This window comes from Triturus cristatus, chromosome 3_2, assembly GCF_964204655.1.
Source record: "Triturus cristatus chromosome 3_2, aTriCri1.1, whole genome shotgun sequence".
Lineage (NCBI taxonomy): Eukaryota > Metazoa > Chordata > Amphibia > Caudata > Salamandridae > Triturus > Triturus cristatus.
The window spans coordinates 620,584,732-620,609,400 of NC_140584.1; the positions used below are offsets into that span (position 1 = coordinate 620,584,732).

The window sequence follows — 24,669 nt, forward strand, 5'->3', positions numbered from 1 at the left end:
TGTCTTCTCTCAAAAGGTGCATCTGGCAGGGCAGTTCCAGGTCACTGTCAGATGCAGAGTAATCTGGAGTAATGCTTGGCTTTCCAAGCCCCTGCTGTTAAAAAAGTTCCAGTTATAATTTGTCTGTTACTTCCCCGGGTTTGATGCAGAGAGCTTTACCAGAGGGGTTAAGAGTCTAGCTCCTTTTTGGCTACCCCCAAAATAACATTTTGTGGACTGGATTTTCTTCTACTTATTTCAGAATTTGGAATATGTATGTATGTATGTCACCTAACTTTACGGGTACTCTTATGTTTGGGTTTATTTTCATTTGACTGTCGTGTTTATATTATATTATATTTATGTTTATATTATATTAAGCTGCATCATAGAATTTTTGTGTTGTGTTTATTATTAGTTCTGTTCATAAAACTGTGCAGTTTCCTGTTACACTACATCATTATCTGTAATAAATATATTGAAAATGTGGTGGAGTTTCTTTACATTTAATATAATTGCAAATGTTTGCAGAAGAACCAGCAAATTATTATTATACTCATCAAGCAAACATAAAAGTGAGACCATTGAAAAAGAATGGCCATTGAAAAAGAATGGCTACTTCTGGTCTTAGCTTTGCAGCCAGAGCTCTACAGACTTAACAGCCCCACCAAAACTATTCAACAAGCAATAAGGGATCTGGGGGTAGTGGGTAGCACCACCACAACAAGCTGGGATGTGCCTCCATGGGTAGCACCACCCAAACATCTCAGTGGGTAGACCTACCCCAACACACAAAGAGGTGTCGCCTTAGGTAGAACCCTCTTCAACACAGAATGAGATGCTTCCATAGGTACAACCTCTCAAACGCATGAATGAGGCGTTTCCATAGGTCGAACCATACAACCAGACAATGGGGTGTCTACCATCCCTAAGATCCTGTGCCCTAAGGTCTCCACATCTGTCTTATGACAAGAAGGGGTCACCAGGTAGGGGCAGCCCATAGTAATGTCAATAAACCCTTGTTAGTGAAGCAGGATGGCAGTCGTTCTGAGTAGGATCCTATATATATGGAGCTGCTGTCCATACCAGCTTCACATTAGCGGAAGTTTGGAAAATCCCATTTGCATTTTTGTTTTTGACTAAATGACAGTGAAAATACCCCTTTGGTTTTGTCTTTTCGCAGGTACACCTTTCTCTCCCAATCATTCCATCTCTCTCTCGTACTCTCTGCCTCTCTGGTATGTTATGTTAATTTGATTTATAATGCACGCAAATCACCCCCGGAGGGGTATCTCAGTGCAACGCAGAAATAACGATGTTTTAAGAAGTTTTCTTCATTTGTAAATGTCCGCGCATTGACGTATGTGGAATGGGCGCTTGTTCCAGAGTAGGGGGGCTAGGTATGAAAATGATTGACCTCCTGAACGGAATTTGCTGATACATGGTACTGTGAGCAAGCTTTTATCACTAGATCTTAGGGATCTACCTGGATGATAGCGGACGAGCTTTGAGGAAAGGAGACTCTGCACTTTACCATGTAAGGACTCATGAGTCAGGCAGCAAGCCTTAAAAATTATTCTTTTGCGAATAAAACAACTGTACCACCTGTGGCAAGCGTGCATTGTGGATGCGCCCCATGGATTAAAATACAACATGGACTGAAGGGGGCCGGCACACCTATATTTTAACCCTAGTGCATTCTGAGTTCATTTAGATTAGATTCTGGAGCTCTCATGTAGAGAACACGAGAGAGACAAGTGGTTGCAGGGAGGGATCTGGGTATTGTGGAACACAGTGGTGTGTAGCCATTGAAGACGTCCTGTGCCACCAACCCCTGATATGACTGTAAATGATTCTTGATAACACCCCTTGCCCCAAATTCTAGAACATGCTCACCTCCTGCTTGTATACATATTGACAACAACTGCGGATAAGTAATATCTCTGTTTCATACCCTGTCACCAAGGTAAAGCAGCACATATTACATTTATCTTTAACTGGCTAAATGCGTAAAATGTTTTGATTTTGTAAAGAAAGTCACTTCAAGGGCTTGGCACCTAAATTTAGTATTGATAAACTGTAAAGGTCTAAATCTTTATTATTGAGTGCAACTCGAAGAATAAAATCTTGTGAATCTGTACTTCTGCTTTGATGTACCTAGAGTGGAAATAAAGCAGTGGACCTTCCCTAGCTGCTGTTGTAAGGAGTATTGAGCAGGATGTATCCTCCACCATACCCATCGGGCTCTTGCCAATCCTACTGGTGCCCTGCTTGATTGTAGTGACCCTCCTGGTTGTCTATTTCCCTGGGTAGAGTTTTTGCTTTGGGCATGGTGTCATCTGTCCAGATTGCACTCCGATTTACTTTTTCCCGGAATTTGCTATTTTCCTTCTAAGTTCTTTTTTTATAGCCTTGCAAAAGGAGAAGGGGTGGGTTGGTGGTTCCTCTACAGTCATCTTGTTCTATGTCCATAATCGTCATTCTTCCCCCATATCGTCACCCTCTGAAGATGTTAATTGTTCTCTTGGTATGTATCCCACCTCTTTTCCCACAAGGAATGTGAGTGTCTCCCTTATTCTTATAAATTAGTTTGCTCCTTTGTGGATATTAGTGGCCCACCTGGTTGTCTGGATCCTGCCCCATCATCATACCCTTTGCTGTTCTTGAATTGCCCTTCAACTTCAATTCTCACTTGATTTCCCTCTGGAAAAGGCCATTTGCATCCTGGTTCCTACTCCAACTCATTTTGTCAAGAGTTGTAGTTATCCTTTAGGTACATTTGCCCTGTACGTTCCCTTTGGAATGGGAGTGCATTCTCTCATGCGACAGTGTCTGTACTACTTTTTCGGTTATCTTTCTGTCCTATTGTCCATTCGCAAGGGTGATTGTCCACAAAGTGCCACTCTATACTTCCTGTTCCCTGGGCATGGTGGTTATCCTTTTGGATTGTTTACCACCTTCCTTTCCTGCTTAGATTGTTGCCTTCCAATGGATTCCTCTCCAAATGTGTCCATTGTGATTGCTGTTGGTTTTCCTATCATCGGCTCATAAAGGAAATCACATTCCCTGTGAATAAGTCGCTTTCTTTCATCTTCCCTGTCATAACCCATCACATCCTGGGCTGAAGACGAGATTTTCAAAGCAGCATAAATGCACATTTCAGTGGATATTTCTCTGTTTAAATGGCTGATCAGCCACTGGAAGTGCTTGTGAATTTATTAATGGACTGTTCTGCTACAAACATTGGCAAAGTCAATAAGTATGCCCTTGTGAAGCATGCCATCTTTTTTACATGTATTTATTTATTAGAAAACGTGCAACACATATCAAAAGTTTAAACGTGAAAAATATAAAAATGCTGCCATCTGAAGGCTATACTTTTGCAAAGAAAAATAATTAATACGGGCACTCTTTTTTAGGCTGCTGTACACATGTGATCCGGAGAGCATGCAGCTATCACAGTGCACATTAGCCAATGGAATAAGTGGGCTGACCCATTCCTCCATACTATACTGTGTGGTGAGCAGAAGCAAAATATGAATGACACTTGAACAGAACCAATGGATGTAGAGGGCTGTCCAAAATCCGTTCTATGTAGTGAAGTATTTTCATTGTGAACTATTTTTTTAATATGAGGCTGGTGAGACATCTTAAGCCCCCTCTAGGTCAGCCCTAAAAAAGGCTAACCTTGACATGTTTCTTCCGACCTGAATATTAAAAAAAGCACGTAAAAATGAAAAGAACAAGCCACAGGTTGGAATCTTCGGCTCCAAGAGATGCAACATACTTTCTGTAAATCCCCGATTGCACATAGAGCGTGGTGGAATGTTTCCTACCAGTGTGTCTATCGGAAATTGGACTTGTCCCCAAAACCTGGCAGCCAGGGCATCCTTTGATAAACTGAGTGAAAAACGTATCTAATCAGGCTGAATCGTTTGTCTTTGTCGTTATAGATCTTGATTGTATTTGTGTTTTTGTGATTCCTTGCAAGGCCTTGGAAAAATATCCTTGATAAGTTTTAAGTATCTGCAATATCTTCAACCTTCGTTTATCACTGAGAACATGCCGGCCCATATTAATGATTTTAATACATTGTGATTCCAGCAAAGAGTATTTGACAGAATGAAGATCTTGCATAACTATAGGCCTCATAATGATAGCAGATGGTCGGACCATCGTCTGCTGTTGCAGCGGTCAGGAAACCGCCCAACAAGCATGCAGTGGTCTGACCGTAGGATTTTGATAAGGCCGCCGTGCTGGCGGTCGGAAAGTGCTCCATACACCGGTGGCTTGTGCTTTGGCCGCAGCACAAGACGCTGTGGTATGGAGCACCTCCTGCACCTCCATGCACCGTGTGCTATCGACCATGTGGTACACGGTGCATGCAGGTGAGTGGGCGTCATTTTACAGTGGCCCATGGTGGATAGGGGGCCTGTTCGGGGCCCTCAAATTCTGTTTCTGACAGTCTTTTCATGACAGTCTTCTAAACATGAAAAGGCTGTAGGAAAAGGATATCAGAATCCCAATGGGGGTGCCTGCCTTGGCTTCGCCGCCATTCGGGACTAAGATTCTGACCTCTGCCACTGATCCTGTCAGAGGCGACGGTCTTCCCCCTGAACGTGTGGATGCGACCGCCAGGATCTAACCGCCACTGACAACCTGTCGGTGTGCGGTCCGACTGCCATCGTAATAGGCCCTCTGTTACCTCTTCGGTGCTGTGGTTCAGAGTGGCAGTCCGTCTGTAGACCACCCGAGGCTGTGACACAGTGTAGAGCAGGAGTTTGTAGTACTTGCCACACTTTCTTCCTGGGTGATGTTTTCCCCTAGCTCCTCTCTATACTCCTGCTCACTGGGGATTTAAGACTGCCCTGCTGGTTCCCCTCCTATTCCCTACTCCTGTGGGAAATTGTGGATGCCCTTCTGCTTCCACGCCCATCCTTGTCCACTGGAGCCCTCCCGCTGGGTGTAATGGACACTCACTTGTTGCGGCTGAGTTTCCCTGTGGCCATGTGGCTCTGCACGGTGTGCCAGCGGCCTCGGCCCGCCTTTCCGTTGAGGGGCTCCCCCTGGTGGCTGTGTGGGGCAGACAAACTGCTCTTCAGGCTCTCATTGCGGACTTGCTTCTCCCCCAGGCGTCCATCTTTGTCCAGCTGCCCCGAGGCAGAGCAGGCTGCAGACTTACTGCCCGACAGCAAGGTGCCACCGCTGGCAGGGTGGCCCCCAACATGGGGCAACAACAAATCGGGCACAGACAGGACAGACAGAGAGAAAAGGAGGAGAAAGAGGAAGAGAAAGACAGACAGACAAGAGACAGACAGAGAAAAAAAGAGCATCATCAGCACAGCAAAGAAAATAATCATAGCATCTATCACGGGATCAAGGAGAGAACCTGCAGCCCGGGAATTGAGCTATGATGGAGGTAAAAGTGACGCCATTTCCACAGCCAGGGGTTCACAAGGAGAGAACTGTTAAGGAGAGGCACCAGACAGCCAGCCACAGGAAGAAGAAGAAGCTATGTTAGTGAGTTTCACCACCACACAGAGTGCAAATGTGAGGATACTCCAAGTGACCAAAACGGGCAACCCTTCCTTGCACTAGAGAGGTAGGGAGGGAGGGAAGGAAGGAAGGAGGGGAGAGGAAAGAAGTTGGGTGGAAGTCCAAGTCAGCAGCTCCATCAGGGGCCTTTTATCAGAAATTAATTAGAGTTGGGTGGGGTAAAGGGAAGGGAGAGGCAGGAGGAGGGGTTGCTCGTCTCCATGGCCCATCAGCCCATGGGGTGGAGTGTGCGGCCAGAGTGGGGGAGTGGAGCGAGGAAAAGAAAGGTAAGGAAAGAAGGTGAGTGTGGAGGACGTAGGGTGGTGGTGGTGGTGAGGTGGGTTACATACTCACTACATACGATCAGACCAGGCAGAGAGAGACTCACTTGAGGGATAGTCTCGGGTCGCCGTAGGGCGTGTAAGGCGACATGTTTAGGATAAACTCCTTGGGAGGGTAGGAGCTCCACTTCTGGTGGACTGTGCTGTCATTGTTATTCCAAAAGTCTTTGTCTAGGTCACTAGATTGGCAGAGACAGAGAAAAAAATAAAAAAGAGGGAAATACAACAAAAAAAACTGAATTCCTGAGAGGGGAGGAAGGGAACCCGCCTCCCGCGCCCCTAAAAAGTCAACAGGCCAGTAAATGGTCCCCTCTCTTATGGAGACATGTAGTGGGCGTGGAACATATGAAATCTGCTGTGGAGGAAAGTGAGTTAATATCTGCAAGCTGCCAGTGAAAGGAATGAGGATGGGGAGTAGGTGCTAATGCATAGGCAGAGGACTCGGTGCTGGTAGAAGGAAAAGAATTGAGTTAAAAGGGAACAAAGAGAGAGCCTTGAAAACAAATTGAAGGTGCAATGGTTTATTGTCATTCCTTACTTCTTAAACGTGAGTTGCTAAAACTAACTGTTGTCTTTAAGGGTGCACCAGTTCTGGTTATTTGTGCATTGTCTTTATGATCTCTTTGGGGATCTCGTCATGGAAAAGAACTTCCATGAAAACTGGAAAAATGTGGGGCCTTAACAACAAATTCCAACTTCTTGCTGGAAGTGAAGCAATCGGACTAACCATTTGATAGGCTGAGGTCAGCAAGGAAGAAGAGGGATTGCAGGGATATTATTACCCACTTATACCTCAACATGGCTGGGTTACAAGCTCTGCATTGCTTCAAGGTCCCAAGTACACTTGGTCATACAGTGATTTTTGCCACATGAGTTATGTTTTTCTTGCCACCAGCACTAATGAGTGTGGCCGAAATGTACCTTTAGGGCATATAACATAAATAACAAAAATATTTCAAAAATCTTTGGTATTTGTGCTTAGAATAAACAATAAGACAAGGAAGTATTTCCATAGTGGACGCAAGCTTAGCTTGCAGGATGGGACAAAAGGTTACAGAACCTGACCTTGGTTACAGAACCTGACCTAAAAGTTCAAGAGTCAATCTTAGCTTATAGGGCATCACATCACATTTAGAGCTCTGGACCTGGCCTCACATTTTAGGCACTTAACTCAGGTTGTTGATATAAACTTAGCTTGTCGAAGGTGAACTAACTCATAGGACCATAACATTAACTCACCCTGGTGCACATAACCTTAGGTTGTAGGACCTACTTTTTCTTTCATAACGTGACTTCAGTAAGCAGACCTCATCCTCAGCTTATATAGTCTGAGCCTTAGCTTGCTGGACTTGAAGTTAGCTTGGAGAACCTGACATAACTTTGTGGGAAATTAGCTTAGTTTGTAGAACCAAGCATTTCCATGAAAACACTGTAGAATATGATGGTAGCCTTACGTCCTGACTTTAACTTGTAAAACCTGCCACAAACTAGTAGGAACTGACCTTAGCTTTTTGGTACTGACCCAAGCTTAAAACACCTGACCTTACCTTGAGGAACCAAAGGCTAGCTTGTAGAAATTGACGTAATATTCTATAACCTGATGCTAGCTTGTTGACTTAGATCTTAGCTGAGGGGCCTGAAGTGCAGCATGTAGGGCCTGTTCTAACTCATAAGAACCAATTTTAGCTTAAAGGGTATGCCTGTCAATTGTAAGACAGGGGATTTATTCATTTATTTATTTACTTTATAAAGCGCACAAATTACCCCGGAAAGGGTATCTCAGCGCTGTAGGAAACACAGCAGTCAGTACATACCAATAAAATAGACTTAGAAGAGCTCTGTTTTAAGAAGTTTTCTAAATGGAAGATGGAAGCATTGGCTTGCAAGACCAGATGTTAGCTTGTAGGAACTGATCTTAGCAGTAGGACCTTCACTAAACATATGTCACCTGATTTCAGGTTCTATAAATTAACCTTTCTGAGTGTCAGAGTCTTTGTAAAAAGAAAGGCTTATGAAGGCCTTATATTATCATGTATAATTTTATCTTGAAGAAAGCAACCTTAGTTTGAATGCCTGATCCTTGGTGTGAAGGACACAACTGTGGTGTGAAGGGTAAACACCACTTTCGCTTCTACCATATGACCTTATATTACAGTTAGCTTGAAGTAATAAACCTTGACTTGAAGGAGGTTGCCTTAGATGGCTAGAGAAGGTGTGGGCTTGCACAGACACACAATTTCCTTCTTTCCACGGTTGGTTGATGGTTGGTTGATTCAGGGAACTTTAAGAAGGGCAACAGCCTGCCATACCAGCTGAATGAATATCGTGCACAGAAGGTGCTTTCTTGCCAAATCCAGCTGCTTTGTCTCAGACGAGAGCAAAATCGGAGAGTTTGGACAGTGGATTTGGGCAACATTCGCTGCCTCTCAGCATCAAGCAAGATGAGAGGACATCAGCAGTTCTTGAAGTCAAAAGGAACATCTCCAAACAGACTTCAAAATCATCCACCAGACCAAGGCCTTATTTTCCGCTTCCATCTGCAGGCATCCCTGAAGCCCCCCTGCAGCTGAATGCAGCAGCTGTATGTAAGGACCGACAGAACTCAGAGCTCAGCAGAAGGCGGTTGGTGGCTGCATGAATTAGTTTCACTTAAGAGGAGGAGAACTCTGAGGTTCAAGTGTGCATAGTACACTGACTCACTTTAGGGCAACTTGCTTGTGCCTAAGCGTGCATACTAGACTCACTGGATGTAACGTTGCTGGGTTCTGTCTATGTTTAAATACATGCTACACTCACTCACTCAAAGGGGTTTCTGTGGCCTGGCTGTGCATACAATACAAACTTACTCATTGGATGGGGATGCCGGCCTGGCTTTGGGTGGACACTAGACCGACTCAATGGAAGCGAGCCTCTGGAGCCTGACTGTGTGTACATACCAAGTTCACTCAACGAAAGGGGATTTTGGAGTCTGGCTGTCTGTACATAATAAACACTCCCTTGAGGGGGGAGTGTTGGGGGCATAGCTATGTGTTAACACTAAGCTCACTCACTATAGGAGGGCTTCTAGGGCCTGCCTAAGTGTTTATACTAAACTCACTCACTGGAGGCGTTTGCTGGAGCTGGGACAGGTGAACAAAATGAGCTCACTCGCTGGAGGGGGTCCTGGGGCGTGGCCATGTTTCAACACCAACCTCACTTACTGGAGGGGTTGCTGGGGCATGGTTATGTGACCATACTAAACTCACTCACTGGATACAGCGTATGGGGAATGGGTATATGTTCAGCGCATACTAAACTCACTCACTGCAGGGGTGTTTTGGGGCCTGGCTATGTGTATGTACTAAATTTTGACACCAAAGGGGGACGCTAGGTCCTGACTATCTGTACATTGTAAAAACAGTCAATGGAACAGGCAATTGGAACCGGGTCATGCGTACATAATAAGTCCACTTAAGAAGAGGGGGAGCTTCTAGCATCTGGCTTTGCATGTTGTAGGAGATCTGAATTTTTCACCTGGTTCCCCTTATTTTTTCTACCAGATACTGCAGATATTTTGACTCTGCATATTAAGAAACCACTAATGGGTTTATCACTGCCTTGATAAACAAGAGGGGAAACTCTAAAACTTTATATGAATGCTACTAAATGCAAGTAACAGTGCTGGGTTTGGTTTCTCAGCCGCACATGGGCAGCCTGCCTGTTCTTTCCATGAGGAAGCTCTAGAAGGCCAGGGCTTGCTTTCCTTTGCAGGACCAGACAGGAGTATTTTGCCTTATTCTTGGGAGAGGCTGACAGCACCTCCATGTGAGGCCGATGAGATAAGGGAGGAATATGCAGGCCCACCACCACAGGGAAGCTTCGGGCGATGGAAAGCTGTGAGGCTTAGAGACCAAGAACTACAGTTCTGGGTCTGTTCTTTGATGGTAACCCAAGATCAGGGGTCTCCAAACCACTTTGGATGAGACAGCTTTGGTTTTCCATGGGTGGGAATAGATGTAAATGGCCTACGCAAGGACAGACCAATTTTTCACAGTTACCCGTTGTGACATTAACTTGTAGGTGGTGGACTTTGGGTAAGGGTGTCCCCCCTACCTCTGTTAGGTGCTATATCGGATTGTGTTTCAGATGGCAGAGTCAGATGTGACACCGTTGGACACAGGCCCTCTACCAGAAGGAAGTGTTGGGAGGTTGACTGTGTGCTGGTTAGCCACCAAGTCAAGACCCGTGAGGCTCCCAAAAGTTCAGTCAATTCGGATTTGTAGACGCAACTTATCACCCGGGGGGGGGAGGGTATCCAGGTGATGGGTGTGAGCGGATTAGTGAGACAGCCAGGTCTTGAGTGCCCTCCCTTCTAAAAGATAGAACACAGATGGAAGTCTGAACACCGGAGGGTAGGCAGGCAGATTCGCTAACATGCTGGGTGGAGAACTCGGAAACGGGTAAGATTACCCAACTATAGGTGGGAATTAGACTGCCCCAACCAAGCTCTGTGCGTTTCTACAAAACAGCACTCAGGCGACTTTTCTTGTGAAGCAGACCTGTTAGTCAGTCATAACTGGTCTGGTGATGACTTGGTGAAGCTTCTTTGTTGGAAGTGAGTGACGGAGCCACCTCACACTTATTCTTAGTGGGTACGTGGAGCTGGAGCGCGCTAGTGGAAGTGGAAGTCAGGGGGCTTGGTGTCAGCACCAAGACCTAAATGTGCAATTCTTAAAGATAGGGTACTGTCGGGGGCTTGGGAGAGAGGCTCGGTCTGTTACGGAGACCCAAGCCAGAGACACCCCCCCAACAACTCTGTGAAGTATGGCAGCTGTGCACTGCGTCTGCCTGCACAAGGTGTCTAACCCCCATCTAACCCCTTCACCCTGACTGAGGCCCCCTAGAGCTGGGATTTGTGCTGTTACTGGAGGGGAGGGGGCACGCCTCCAGTGGCCACCTGTGGGTACTGCACAGGAACTTCATTGACCGTGCAGAATGGAGAAGCCTGGTCGAATGTGTTACTTTGAAATAATATGCATTTGCCGTGATTGATCCTTTTTTGTCGTTTTTACCTCATTTTAATTGTAAAATACCTTTTGATTTTACTGCATTCGAATAGGAACTTGACTGAGTGATCTCTTGATTCAGGTGTTATGCTGGTACTGCGAACTCTTATCACACACCTGTAATCGCGTCCCATTTCCTTTCTGCGCTACTGAGGGGCAAAGAAGGCTGTTTAGGTTTGCGCGGTGGTGCGGGCATTTTGCAACTGAGTAGCCCGGCTTCCTACAGGTACAAAATAAACACTCACCGGAAGGGCCTGCTGGGGCCGGGCGATGGATGCATATTGAATGCACTCCCCGCCGTCAGCTGCTGGGGGCCTGCCTGCATTCTGCACGCCGTGGTCCCTCGCTGGAGGGGGCTGCTCGGACCTGCCAGTATGTATATTCCATTCATTTAATGGAGATGGATGTTATAGAGGCCTGATGAACGCATACTAAACAGAAGGGGGTCGGCCCACAGGGCACTCCCTCATTGTGTATGCGCAGGAGCGCCGCCCGCTGGGGAGAGCGCTGCTGGGACACGAACACACACACTTTCGCCTTTAGTGAAGGCGCCTACCGTGACCTGGGTAGGTATGCATGCTAAACCCACGCACTGGCTGTGTATGTATAAGAAACCCGGGCTGTGGAGAGGGGGAGGGGCCGAGGCCTGACTATACATGCATACTAAACTAAATTCACTCACTAGAGGGGGCAGGTGCTTGACTGCGTGCATGTTAAACACACTTAATGGGGGGGGGGGGCTGTTGGGGCCTTACTGTTTGCATACTAAGCTGACTTACTGGGGGGTTTGATTATAAAGGTACCCTAAATGTAATGGAGGGGGCTGCTGTATTACACTGACTAATTAGGCAAAAGAAATCAAGTTACTGGAGGAAGAGTTATGTTTTGAGGCGTTTGCGCCCTCTGGGTTGTCAATGGATGAGCATTCTGGTGCTTGACGCGAGGTTAGGCGTGCTGGGACATGGGAGTATCTGCACACAGAGCTCTCTTACTGAAGGGCGGGGGTGCTCTCCTTTCACCGAACTCATGAGCCCTTAGATTAGAGGCGCTGTCCCTTCACAGATTCACTAGTCCATCTAGTAGAGCTGGTGCCCAATCGCAGAGGAACTAGCCCTTAGATAAAAGGAAGTGGTTTGTCCCAAGACACACTGGAGCCGTCAGTGGCATGAGCTTCTGCATCACACTCCCCATCTTTTACAACGTTATAGGTATGGACTGCAGTACCCCGGGGTCTACGGCCACGAAGATATAAGAGTTGTGATCTTGTTTCTCAGACGTCTACTACGAGGGCCTTGTGCTGTAAGTAGTGCTTCAAAGTTACCAAGGCATGGCAAGCCGGAGACTGCTTAGAGGTCTTCTAAACACTTATGTAATCGTACTGCTTGGGGAATGCAGTAAACTACATGTAACCCCCATCGCACCTCTTGGTTACACGAGGACCTGTGCAAAGAACTACAGACTTCTCCAAAGTACCTGTCTTTGTCGTTGGCAATCTGTTGTTGGTCACACCTGAGAAATACACTAGCTGGAGAGTTTGAAGATTCAGCTTTCAATGTGCGTGCAGGGGTGAAATGCAAAATAAAGAGATAGGGCCCAAAAAATGTGACCCATGATATCTCCTCTATCACTGGTGGAGTGGTGGAATAGCCAAGAAGGAGCCTTCCAGTCAAGCTATCTTGATTAATTCCAATGACAGAGAAGGGTCCCAGAATTTCAGGGTACTGTTCTACCTTTGTTGTTGTGCTCTCCAAGGGGGTGAAGCCATATGTTTGGTAGGAAAAGATTCCTTGAACTCTACAGAGATTCAGAAGATTAGATGGATGGTATCTGTTAGACCTGGCTTTTTCAGCGGGTTTATCCCCAGACTTTTTGGCTTCCTGTTTTGGACCTGTTTCTCCAATCGCTTGGTGTAGAGCTTGCCTCCTGTTCTGAAGTCTCATGGACACAAAGACTTCATTTCCTCTGTCCTCTTGCTTCTGGAACTGCTGTTTCAGCTGCCACAGGGGGAAATTGCAACACCGATGCTTGACAAGCGACGCCGCGACCTGTAACGAAGCTGTGGGCATCGCTCATGAAGTGCACGACGCACTATCCTAACTTGTACCGCAGCCCCGACGCCTGGTGATGCCACACCGAATCCACTCCGATGCCGTTGCTGAGGCCACTGCCTGCACCGGAGCCGAGGGCACAGCTCGTGACGCTAATGACGCATCGCCCTGATTCGCACCGCAGCCCCAACTTCACTGATGCCTGTGCCTCATCCTTGCAGAGCCGATACCTGATGTGGGCGACTTTCTGAATTCATTGAAGCCGCACCGTCGTAAGGAACCAATGCCTCGGCACCACCGTGACATCACCTACCCGGCAACAGTAAGGAACCAATGGCTCGCCTCCCCTGCATCGCAGTATGGAACCGACTCCTCACCTCCTCTGTGGTCGAAAGGAACTGACGCCACCCGGCGCCAATGAAGCATCACCTCCTCGATGCCGTGCACTGTCTTTGTTTTCATCGTTTGCCAAAGTACTGTTCTTTGGGGTCTGTGTGACTCCTGGCCAGACACCTTGCACCTCGCGGTCGGCGCCGTACTTTGGGATTTTCATCTGTCACAATGTCATAATAGCTCCAGTTGGAGTTATTTGTTGCTACAAGCTTGATTTGTTTGAATAACCTATTTTGGTGGTATCTGAATATACGCATTGTGGATTTTTGTCTTTTTGGCCTTGTTTTGTTTAAAGATTACTTATTATTTTTTTCTAAACTGGTGTGGTGTCCATTTATAGTGTTTTCACTGTGTTACTGTATATGTGCAAACATGCTTTATACACTGCCTCTGAGATAAGCTTGTCTGCTCGTGCCAAGCTACCAAGAGGGTGAGCAGGGGTTGTCTAAGGGCGTAACTCCCTCAACCTGACTAGAACCTAGGGTCTCTACTTGGACAAAAGTGCAAACCATTGCCAACTAGAGACCCCTATTTCTAACAGTATCGAAGGAAATGAAACTTGTGGAAAGCCGAGAAAGGGACACATTGTGTCCTCCTAACTGGCAGTGATACAGTAATACTACCAATGATGAGGGACCTGAAGACGATGAGCCAGAGCCAGGAGAAGCTCTTGTGGGGGTGATTCCTTCTGTCAAAGTCCCTTTTAATAGAAAGGCTTTTGTCCTTCCCTCTATTATCGGTTTATGTGGCTTTCTCTTCCGAGGCCGCCTCCTTGTTAGTGGCCGCATTTTATCTTTGTCCTCTGGGATGGGCGCGGAACACTGGGGTCAGTTGTGACAACAAAACAGGATTGGAACAACTGACCATTAGGCCCAGTGGCAGCCACTCATATCGTACTCTTGTTTCTTTTACCTATCGTAAACCAAGTAACCAAGATAGCCCTTATCAGACTATGTCTCACTGGTGGTCATTTTCAAATTCTTGTCCCCCTTAAACTAGTGGATGGGTTTGCAGTTAGAAACACCTCTCCACGAGTATCATCCACTCAATGGTGGACTTCCTCTCCAGTGAAGAACGGCAGAGGGGCCCCCTCCGTGCACGGGGGACTAATGAAATCATGGACCAGTGGGTAACCTTGGATTTAGTGTAACTATGCCTCAATGAGCAGCATGAGTGGTAAACCAAGAGCACGCAGTACACAGCTAAACAGCAGTTCTCATTACGCTTAGGGGCCGATTCCATTAGACGAAACATGAGAGAGCAGCCATAAGTGATTGGTCCGTGGTGGGGCTGTTGTCTCTTTCCTCTTCCACAAAACGACACCTCTAGAACCCTATGTTAACCCCTTCCATGCGGGGCGGATTCCCCCGCGGTGCTGACCGTTACCTGCGCGGGCGTGGTCATGACGGAACGGTTCCGTCATGAGCACAGCTCAACCGACGCTCATGACGGAACCGTTCCGTCATGAGCGTCGAAGGGGTTAAGGGAAAAGGTGCATTAGTCCCTAGCCTGCTTTGAGCCTGGTGCTTTGCAAGATCTCCTGCTGGCTGCAGACTGAGCAATCTCAATGCTCCTATTACTTGAGGGGATGAATCAGAAATGAAAAGTGAACTGGAGAGATTTGCTGTTGGGGTCTACCAAACTCATAGTGCCTTCTGTTGCAACTCAGATGGTTCCACAAAGGCCCTCTGGTTTTCGTTTAGGCTTTCTCAGAAAACTGTCTGGTGTGTTGCGGGGGCAGTGGAAGAGGATGTCCATTTGGAATTGTGTAAAAAGGTTTTGTGAAATGCAGGTTCAGGGGGAATGGTAATGACTGGTAATGGGAAGAATTCATACTACTGAAAGCCAAAATATTTTTGACATGGAGCCTACATTTGAACTTTACAATCCACCTGTTAGGAACAGATTATGCAGTCAGACAGGGGTGCACACGTCTTAGAAAGGGAGTGTGGTACAGCCTTTGAAAAAATATGTTGTAAAAGATAGCCAGTCATAGGAATGCTGTAAAGCAAAGAAAGTTTACCCACTCAACCTCCTCAGTTTCCCACGGCCCACTCACTTTTCAGAGGCAACAGGTTTCGATGGCACATCCTAACAGCCCCTATGCAACCGGCAGCCTCCAAAACCTGGAACAGGGCCACTTGAGAAGAGCATGTCCCAGTCAGTCATCCATATTAACTGCAGCTAGCCAAGCCATCTTCAGATATAGTGAACCAAGGCTAGTGTAGTGGTAGTGACTAAGGAACAATTTCAACTGGATATAGAGGGAGAGAGGATTGAGGAAGCCATTACATAAGGACTTTGCTTGCATTCAGCTGTGACTGCTCTCTTCCCTGACATATTTTGGAAAGCACTTTGAAACATTTCTGCGAGATCTACAGTGAACTGCTTACGTGCCTTGAGAGATTGTTTCGTCGGTACCACCTGAAGAGCCAAGTGGGTTGATGCATGAGGCATTTGTCCATCCCACATTGTCTTGATTCTGCTGAGGTGAAATGCTTCCTGTTTTGACACATCTTGCCTGCTAGCCACCAGAGAGTTGTATGTATAGACTGCATAGACTGGTATTTATGTAGCTAAAATGTAGTTGGGGAGCAATACAGTGCAGTACATAGCAATATGGTAGCCGCCAATACTAGATGGGTAGGCGAGATTAGGGTGGGAGGGATTCCTATTGAAACAACTGAGACATGTGGAGCAAAAAGGATCCTTATCGAGGACCAATGGGATGCTCTTTGAATCGTTCTGTATTTACCTCTTATCTGAAGAACTCGGGGAGGGTGCAGCTGCAAGCCTAGAGTCATCAGACGGAGATGGCTTGGCTCTTGGCCTTTTTTTCCTTGCATTGTTTTTTACGTTTATCTTGCAATGTCCAGATTCACGGTTGTCTCGTTGGTCACCTAAGGTGCTTGTTGTAACACGATAGGTATGATAGTCTGCTGATTTGTTGCTGATTGAGGAGGCCTTGATGATGATGATGATGCAGTCAGGGGGGGGGGCTGGGCATGAGATCTGGTAATATTTCCTCAATTATTTAATGTTTTTCAGGAGAAACACATTAAATAATGTGCCCCTAGTGCCACTTTACCATGGGACACAGGGGACGGGGCCCTGCTTGGGGCCCCCAAAGTCCCTTTTTGGACGCCTTTTCATTGGTGCCGGACCGCCATGAAAAGGCAGTCAGAAACAGACGTCGTAATCCCTATAGCGGTGCCACCCCCATGGTCGACCGCCACCCCGATGGGATCTTGGATCCTGTTGGAGGTGGCAGTCTTTCCCCCCCGACCCCTGCGGTCCGACTGCTTGCATTGAAATACAGAGGAGGACCAATGGCCTGTCTGCCGGGCAGAAAGCCACCAACGGCCTTTCGGTGGCGATCCATCAGATATTGTAATGAGGCCCATAGTGTTGCTGTCATCCAGTTCCTTTGGCTGTTGTTCTAAATTCTGAATCCTTGAGACAGGATTTTATTGACTTTTCAACACTTCAAGAAATAAAGCAACGTCTGTAGTCTGTACTCCTTCTACTACTCCTCCTTTGAACCAGAGAAAAACCTTTGATATCTTTTGTTGCATATCTCTCTTAAGACATTCCTGCTCCGATTCTGCTAACGCATACTAAATTTCATGCATTATCTCACCAGCATACGGATCACTAGCACCAACAGGACTTTTAGGGTGGTAGAGTGCTCCATAAAACTCAGTATACAATGGCATCAATGTAGGTCTGTTGTCATCTTGGGTATTCATGTCTGCCCATTATTGCACATCTTCTACCATCTTCTGAGGAATAAAATGGCGGCTGGAGCAGACATGATTAGTGGGGTAACACAGTCTGTCTTGCATACAATGCGGAGCGCACACATTTCCCTCAGTGCCAATCAATGGCTGAGTGGTGAGATTGAAGGGTAGGAGGTTGTCCACAAAGCCCATGTCACAATTCTTAACATGCGCCCCACTTATAAGACCCTGTAATGCTGGGCCAGGCAACCTCCCTTTATAGAGGAGTCACAGGGCAATTTTACTCGGGGGCCAGGAATGGCATTCTCATGCTCACGGGCGATGGTGTTGTGGAGGGACGAGGATATGCTTGTGGCCTTTGGGCTTCTCTCTAATCCTGTGTTGCCCATAGAGACTGTGTCAGCATCAGCCATGCTGTGCTTGACATGGGACCACAAACACTCTGATATTTGAAAAAGGTTCCTTTGCAATATATTCTCTAACTAGATAGTTTTAATCTGTAAGCTATTTCAGGGACCCGTTACCAGGTGATTCCTTATTTGTAAATGACAATAATAATTCCTAGTTAACATGACATCTATGGAAGAATTATTGATCATATATCAGCAAGCAATCCCTTATTACTAGTCTATGTGTCACATATGCTTCTCTCTCAACTAATGATAGAGATCTGCCTGGATACACCAATATGAGACTTAAAAACGTCCTGCAGGCTGTAACTTTAGATCTCGAATAGCCTTGGTCTTGGCATTAGCTCATCCACTTCTCTGTCTTGATGCCAGGCCACTGTTGCATGCATTGTCCAGCTGAAAGTTTCTTTCATGTAGCTTGCCTCATTTAACTACTTTTTTGACCCTCGTGGACACCCCTTTGAGAAGCTGTCATGTTGAATTATATACACTGCTGTATTTTTACCAAGAGTGTAGGTTGTGCAATTGACTCAGTATGTCAGTCCAAAAGGCTGTGTCTTTGCATAGAGTTGCGTTTAAAAAACTAAGGACGAAACACGTCTCTGAAAGGAACACAGGGCAGAGTTTGAGCTGTGCTTCCCTAGGACCTTAACGTGGCTTTCTATCACAGAGTAAAACAAGGCACCTTGTTTATGAGGAATGAAAAGAGAGACATGACAATCTGGTTGCAGGACACAAAGCATTGTCCTCTACTGGCTGACCCTCACTTTGGGGAAGGGGAGCATTTCCATCCTAGCTGAAGCTAGTCCTGGGGCAGGTGAAATGAGACTAGCACTGCAGCTTGAGCTGCTGTCCCGTTCTTGATGATGCTGGTCCTGGGGTAACAAGAGACTCTTGCGGGTGCAGCAAATGTTTGAACCCAGTGTTGATGGGGCTGGTACTGAGGTATTAGTCGCTGTCCCATTTTACGTTTAGCTTGTTCCAGGATAGGAGGCACTCTCCCATCTTACAAATGTATGACCCTCAATTCCAATTCTGTTGGCTGGATTATTGTGGTCCAGAGACTTCTTGGGCGAAGTTGGTATTTGAAGAGATGCTTTTCTGAATGTAGACTGAAGGTCAGGTGTTAGGAGATTTAGTGCCTTAACAGATTGATAGTGGGGACTGGTTGTGAAATGGCTGCTCACTAATGGAACGGTAGCATATGGCTTAGAGGCCAAAGGGTCTGCTAGTGGAAGGCTTAATATTTGAACATTTGGTGCCTGAAGGCCTGATCACTGAGGGCAGGTTGGAAAATTTCACAAAGGATAAAGTCATGGTTGCTGAAATGCTTTGGCTGAAGGGCTACTGGTTGAAGGCTTTTGCCGGAAGGCCTGGTCGGCTAAGTCCTGAAATTATGGGCTGTCTGCTATGATCTGAGCACTTGGGAGTTCAGCCTCCTTGCTAATGGATCAGATTACAACTACCTGTCTCCCTTGCATTAAGAGAAAAAGTCATATTGGCTCCTGCATGCTGATACCTGATGATGGCAGCAATAGTAAAAGTTAAATGTTGGACACAATAAGCCCTTCTTTCTCCATCCCATCTTTGTTTTGCTATATCTTGGCAGACACTTGCTTTTTAATGATTAGAATGCCAGTGCACACTGCCACATACAGGGGTCTGTCATAACCTACAGTTAGGGGAAGCACAGTTCCTGTGACCACAGCAATCCTTTGGAGGGCCTAGAATGCCTCGAACATGATGGGCAGAAAAATGGAAAGGTACACTGAATGACTGTGGCAGGTGGAACTTGGAAGATGCAAACCCCATACACTTCCCAAGAAGAAAAGGGAGGCATCAGAAGCCTGATGAAGGCTTCCCTTAGCAGGCTGGGTCAGTGGGCAATGAAGAACAAATAAAAAAAATGCTCCCACCAACTGCAAGGAGGCAGGAGCAAGATACAATGGGAGGACCTCAGGGAACCATGAAGACTCCCCTGAGCAGATGGGTGTAGTAGCCAACGAAGAACCCAAGTTACATTCTGCTCCCGCCTATTGCAGGCACGAGCAAGATACAACAAGAGGGCCTCAGAGGAGCCCCTCTGAGCAGGCAGAAGCAGATGATTAACAAGCAGGTCTCAATATCAGAAGCCTAAAAAAGATCAATCTTCAGTTGAGATGTACGGTGAATGGCTGCAATGAAGAGAGACTAACCACTGGCAGATGTCCCTCCTGCTAGGCCTAGTGTAGGAAGTGGCTGATGGGTACTTTACAGTCCAGAACACTCAACTCACACCACATTTAAATGAAGAATGAATGACAATAACACGAGATGCTTCTTAGTTGAATGCCTTGTGGGGCATGAAGTCCAAACCTTAACTGTGCAACCAAGACTACAAGTACTAACAGGCATTATCTTTCATCCCTGAGTCTTTGAAGCCCTTCTTAATCCACACACCTAAAAAAATCCCTCCCCCCTTCCACGGCACTTACTTGATGGTTTTCTTTTCACTTCGACCCCCGCGGCTGGAATCCGGGGTCCCCACTGTCTCCAGAGGGTTCTTATACCGTTTACCCTACAAATGGTAAAAGAACAAACCATGAGAATTACATTTTTCAAAAGGTGTAGTTTGTAGTGACTGATAACCTAGAGTTGGGTGGGAGAGAATTAAAGACTCATTTCTTTAAAGAACACTACATCACAATGCATTAACTGGCCACAACTCAGTTTTCTCTCCTATTAGTTGGCGACTTTAAGCTTGCCTTGACCATGTACAGTGCTCCACTGCCTTCTGGCTAGGTTCGCGCTACAAAAATGTAACATACATACATACAGATATTGTGAGGGGTGAAGGCAAGGAGGTTTAAACAACTGCCTGTTCCTTTGCAAGTGCATTTTGACTTTCTCAGGGATCCATGTTCAACCTGCAGTTTTCATCCACTTAGCACTGTGGGTGGAACAGGTGCAAAGGTTCCACCTCATCTGACTGCATGTCTGATGTTGGACAAACAACACAGCTGGAAATGTGTTTGTGCCCCTCATTTGGATGGACCGGCCATCAGCTTCCTGCTGTCGCAGTCAAAATGATTCATCCTTTCAAATGCGCTTAACAGAAAAATTGCCATTGGTCAGAGGACCCTGATTATTATGACTCATACAGGCCGAGAGCTATGAAGGAAAACTGAGCACATGATGTTCCCTCCATCATGGAATCACTGTGTGTCGGCATCAATGGATGCGAGTATGTGCAGCAATGGGACAGGTATTGAGTTGGAAGCAGGGATGTTTAAGCATATGAAGTGTATGGGAACCTACGAAGTACAATCCAGTAGGATTCCTTTTTCCTTCGACTCAGACGAAAGGAGTCCCCATCATGATGCAATGTTTGGTCACTTTGCTCTCCTTTCTTGCAGTGAGGCAGCAAGTGCCTTAAACGTTCTAGTTTTTGTGACCTGCCTGTGATTGACTTAATGCTTCTAGGAGGAACAGCTAATGCAACTGAAAGTTGTTGGAGACTCAATTTCTTTTAAAATCTTTGATCTAGGAGCTATAATTTATAACATGCTTTGCCTTTAAAGTGTTCCATATAGGATTGGGATCCCATAATTGTAGTCATTGCAGCCATACAGAATAGCATATTTTATAGGACTGACTCAAATTCTTTTGTGATGCATTAGAGCTGCCTCGACTGAACAGCTACAATAAAATCAATTCAAAATTTTAAGATCACAGAATCGTTTTATGTGCTCAGACGTATATGTGTACATTTTGGTTAGGATACACAAATGCGAAGAACTCGGTTAGAAATTTTGCTGCCAGACTTTGTGAGAGAGGCCAGTCTCGATGAATGCAGTTACTGGGCAGCCGCACTGCCCAAAAGAGCCCAGAGGCAAACAGGCGCGAATGAATGTAACAGTGGCTCATCTTTGGTAGCTTGGTCTGATTGGCAAATCAATTCTCATACAGATGTAGGAAGGATCCTGGAAATGCTAGTTGACTGTCTCCACCTGTAGACATGCCCATGCTGTGGGTGGCACTCAGTGTTTGCCCAAAAGATGTGGTCAGTTCAAACTGTCATGTATTATAGTGCAAATAGGTGAAACAGAGAAAGAAACACACAACAACACATAGATAAAAAAAAAAAAACGCACATGCCGGTGTCTCACTGTGGGAAGACAGTCACCCCACAACAGCCCCGGGTAGCAACTAAACAGTACAACACCCACACTTGGATACACACACTCTAGGACACACACACACGCACACTTGAGGACACAACACATACACACAATACACACACACACCTAAATGTACACACCAGACTATACTTACCACATCACAGACCAGTAAGTGCACTCTATAATTATACTCCTAAAGTTATAAAGACCCCGGTCACCTACACAGACAAAGCTGTAAACTCACATGTTCAGGGCCACTGGGGTTATGCAATAGAAGAGGCCCGCATTATGCAGGAGGATTAACGAAATTGTGCAGCAAGGTGTGCAAACTATACAGCATAATACAGCATATGTTTTGATAGTATTGCTGAATGGTGACTAAGCCTGTGCGAAGAGCCTTCTACTGCACAGCAACATGTTTTGTAAAATTTGATTCGTTTATCCTAGAAACAACATTTTTGTGTAAAAATCTATCAGTTATGTAGCAGCTAATGGATTATGTGGCAAATCCATAAATATGTGGTAAATGCCACAGGTGCAGAATAGCATAATTTCCGTGGCACTGGCTATGCTAACCAGAGAAGTTAACCTCAAGAGTGGACATTAGCTAGGCACCACGCAGCATCCGCAGGCTCGGCTGTAAATCCGAACACCAGGCATTGAGCCATAAACCAAGTACTAGGCAGTTACTTCCCACTTATTTATGAACACCAGCGGCAGCAGTAACTTCGCACGTTCAGCTGTAAACTCAGACAGCGTGTATTACATTGACAAGTGGGAATACACTCCAGCACTGTGCGATGCATTTACATACGGGTATCAACATTATTCTGAGCAATACGTGTATAAACTAAACCCTCCGCTCTTTGTAATACATTCACACACTATTATAAAATCCCGCTCTGTGCAATACATTTACAAACTGCTAGAAAGTAATCCACAGCTCTTTTTAATACATTCAAACATTCAAACATTATAAACTCCAGGTATGTGCAATACATTTATTCACTGCTGCAGCCCACATTCTGCGCCATACCAGTACGTCTAAAAACGTTATAAACCACAGCTCGTTGTAATACATTCGAACACACTGTTATAAACTCCGGCTCTGCACAATACTTTTACAAACTGTTATAAATCCCAGTTCTTTGTAACACATTTAGTAGTTACAAACCACAGCAAGGAACAATACATTCACACACTAAGCACTGCACATTTGCATACTACTATAAACCACAGCTTAGTGTCTCGCACTTACAATGCGAAAAACCTCAGCTCTGAGTAATACATTCACACATTCAGCAGTACAACCCAGCTCTGAGGAACACATTCATGTGCTTGGATATAAACACCATCATTGTGAAATCTATTCACACACTAAAATGTAAACCCCAGCTCTGTGCAGCACACTCGGCTGTACACCCTCTCTCTGGGGAATACATTCATATGCTTAGCTATAACCATAGCACTGTGGAATGTTTTCACACACTCCGCTAGTAACCCCAGCTCTGTGCAATTCATCATTCACATATACAGCTATAAACTACAGCTTTGCACAACTAGTTAACACACTCAACTATAAAACCCCAGCTCTGTACCACACACTCAGCTGTACACCCAACTCTGTGCAACTAACTCACAACCTCAACTATAAACCGAGCTATGTGCAACACACTCACCTGTACACCCAGCTCTGTGCAATTCATCATTCACATATACAGCTATAAACTACAGCTTTGCACAACTAGTTAACACACTAAACTATAAAACCCCAGCTCTGTGCAACACACTCATCTGTACACCCAGCTCTGTGCAATTCATCATTCACATATACAGCTATAAACTACAGCTTTGCACAACTAGTTAACACACTCAACTATAAAACCCCAGCTCTGTACAACACACTCAGCTGTGCACCCAACTCTGTGCAACTAACTAACAACCTCAACTATAAACCGAGCTATGTGCAACACACTCACCTGTACACCCAGCTCTGTGCAATTCATCATTCACATATACAGCTATAAACTACAGCTTTGCACAACTAGTTAACACACTAAACTATAAAACCCCAGCTCTGTACAACACACTCATCTGTACACCCAGCTCTGTGCAATTAATCATTCACACACACTACTATAAACATCAGCTTTGCACAACTAGTTAACACACTAAACTATAAAACCCCGGCTCTGTACAGCACACTCAGCTGTACACCCAACTCTGTGCAACTAACTCACAACCTCAACTATGAACCGAGCTATGTGCAACACACTCATCTGTACACCCAGCTCTGTGCAATTCATCATTCACACACACAACTATAAACATCAGCTTTGCACAACTAGTTATCACACTCAACTATAAAACCCCAGCTCTGTACAACACACTCAGCTGTACACCCAACTCTGTGCAACTAACTCACAACCTCAACTATAAACTGAGCTATATGCAACACACTTATCTGTACACCCAGCTCTGTGCAATTCATCATTCACACACACAACTATAAACATCAGCTTTGCACAACTAGTTAACACACTCAACTATAAAACCCCAGCTCTGTACAACACACTCAGCTGTACACCCAACTCTGTGCAACTAACTCACAACCTCAACTATAAACTGAGCTATATGCAACACACTTATCTGTACACCCAGCTCTGTGCAATTCATCATTCACACACACAACTATAAACATCAGCTTTGCACAACTAGTTAACACACTCAACTATAAAACCCCAGCTCTGTACAACACACTCAGCCGTACACCCAACTCTGTTCAAGTAACTCACAACCTCAACTATAAACCGAGCTATGTGCAACACACTTATCTGTACATCCAGCTCTGTGCAATTCATCATTCACACACACAACTATAAACATCAGCTTTGCACAACTAGTTAACACACTCAACTATAAAACCCCAGCTCTGTACAACACATTCAGCTGTACACCCAACTCTGTTCAACTAACTCACATACTCAACTATCAACCTAGCTATGTGCAGCACACTCA

The 24,669-nt window shown here is 45.7% G+C and overlaps 1 protein-coding gene across 5 annotated transcripts in view; it reads right to left on the minus strand.

Annotated features, from left to right (window-relative positions):
- Positions 1 to 24,669, minus strand: part of SYT7 (synaptotagmin 7) — an 807,051-nt gene that overhangs the window by 292,962 nt on the left and 489,420 nt on the right. For 2 of the 5 annotated variants that reach the window (XM_085648533.1, XM_085648532.1), the window contains exons 3-5: positions 19,966 to 20,048; positions 5,903 to 6,034; positions 4,960 to 5,184 (exon numbers count right to left, since the gene is read on the minus strand). In XM_085648533.1, the coding sequence (XP_085504659.1) occupies positions 4,960 to 5,184; positions 5,903 to 6,034; positions 19,966 to 20,048 (440 nt within the window). The remainder of the gene's footprint in view (positions 1 to 4,959; positions 5,185 to 5,902; positions 6,035 to 19,965; positions 20,049 to 24,669) is intronic. The other 3 variants (XM_085648534.1, XM_085648536.1, XM_085648537.1) reach the window with 3 other exon arrangements.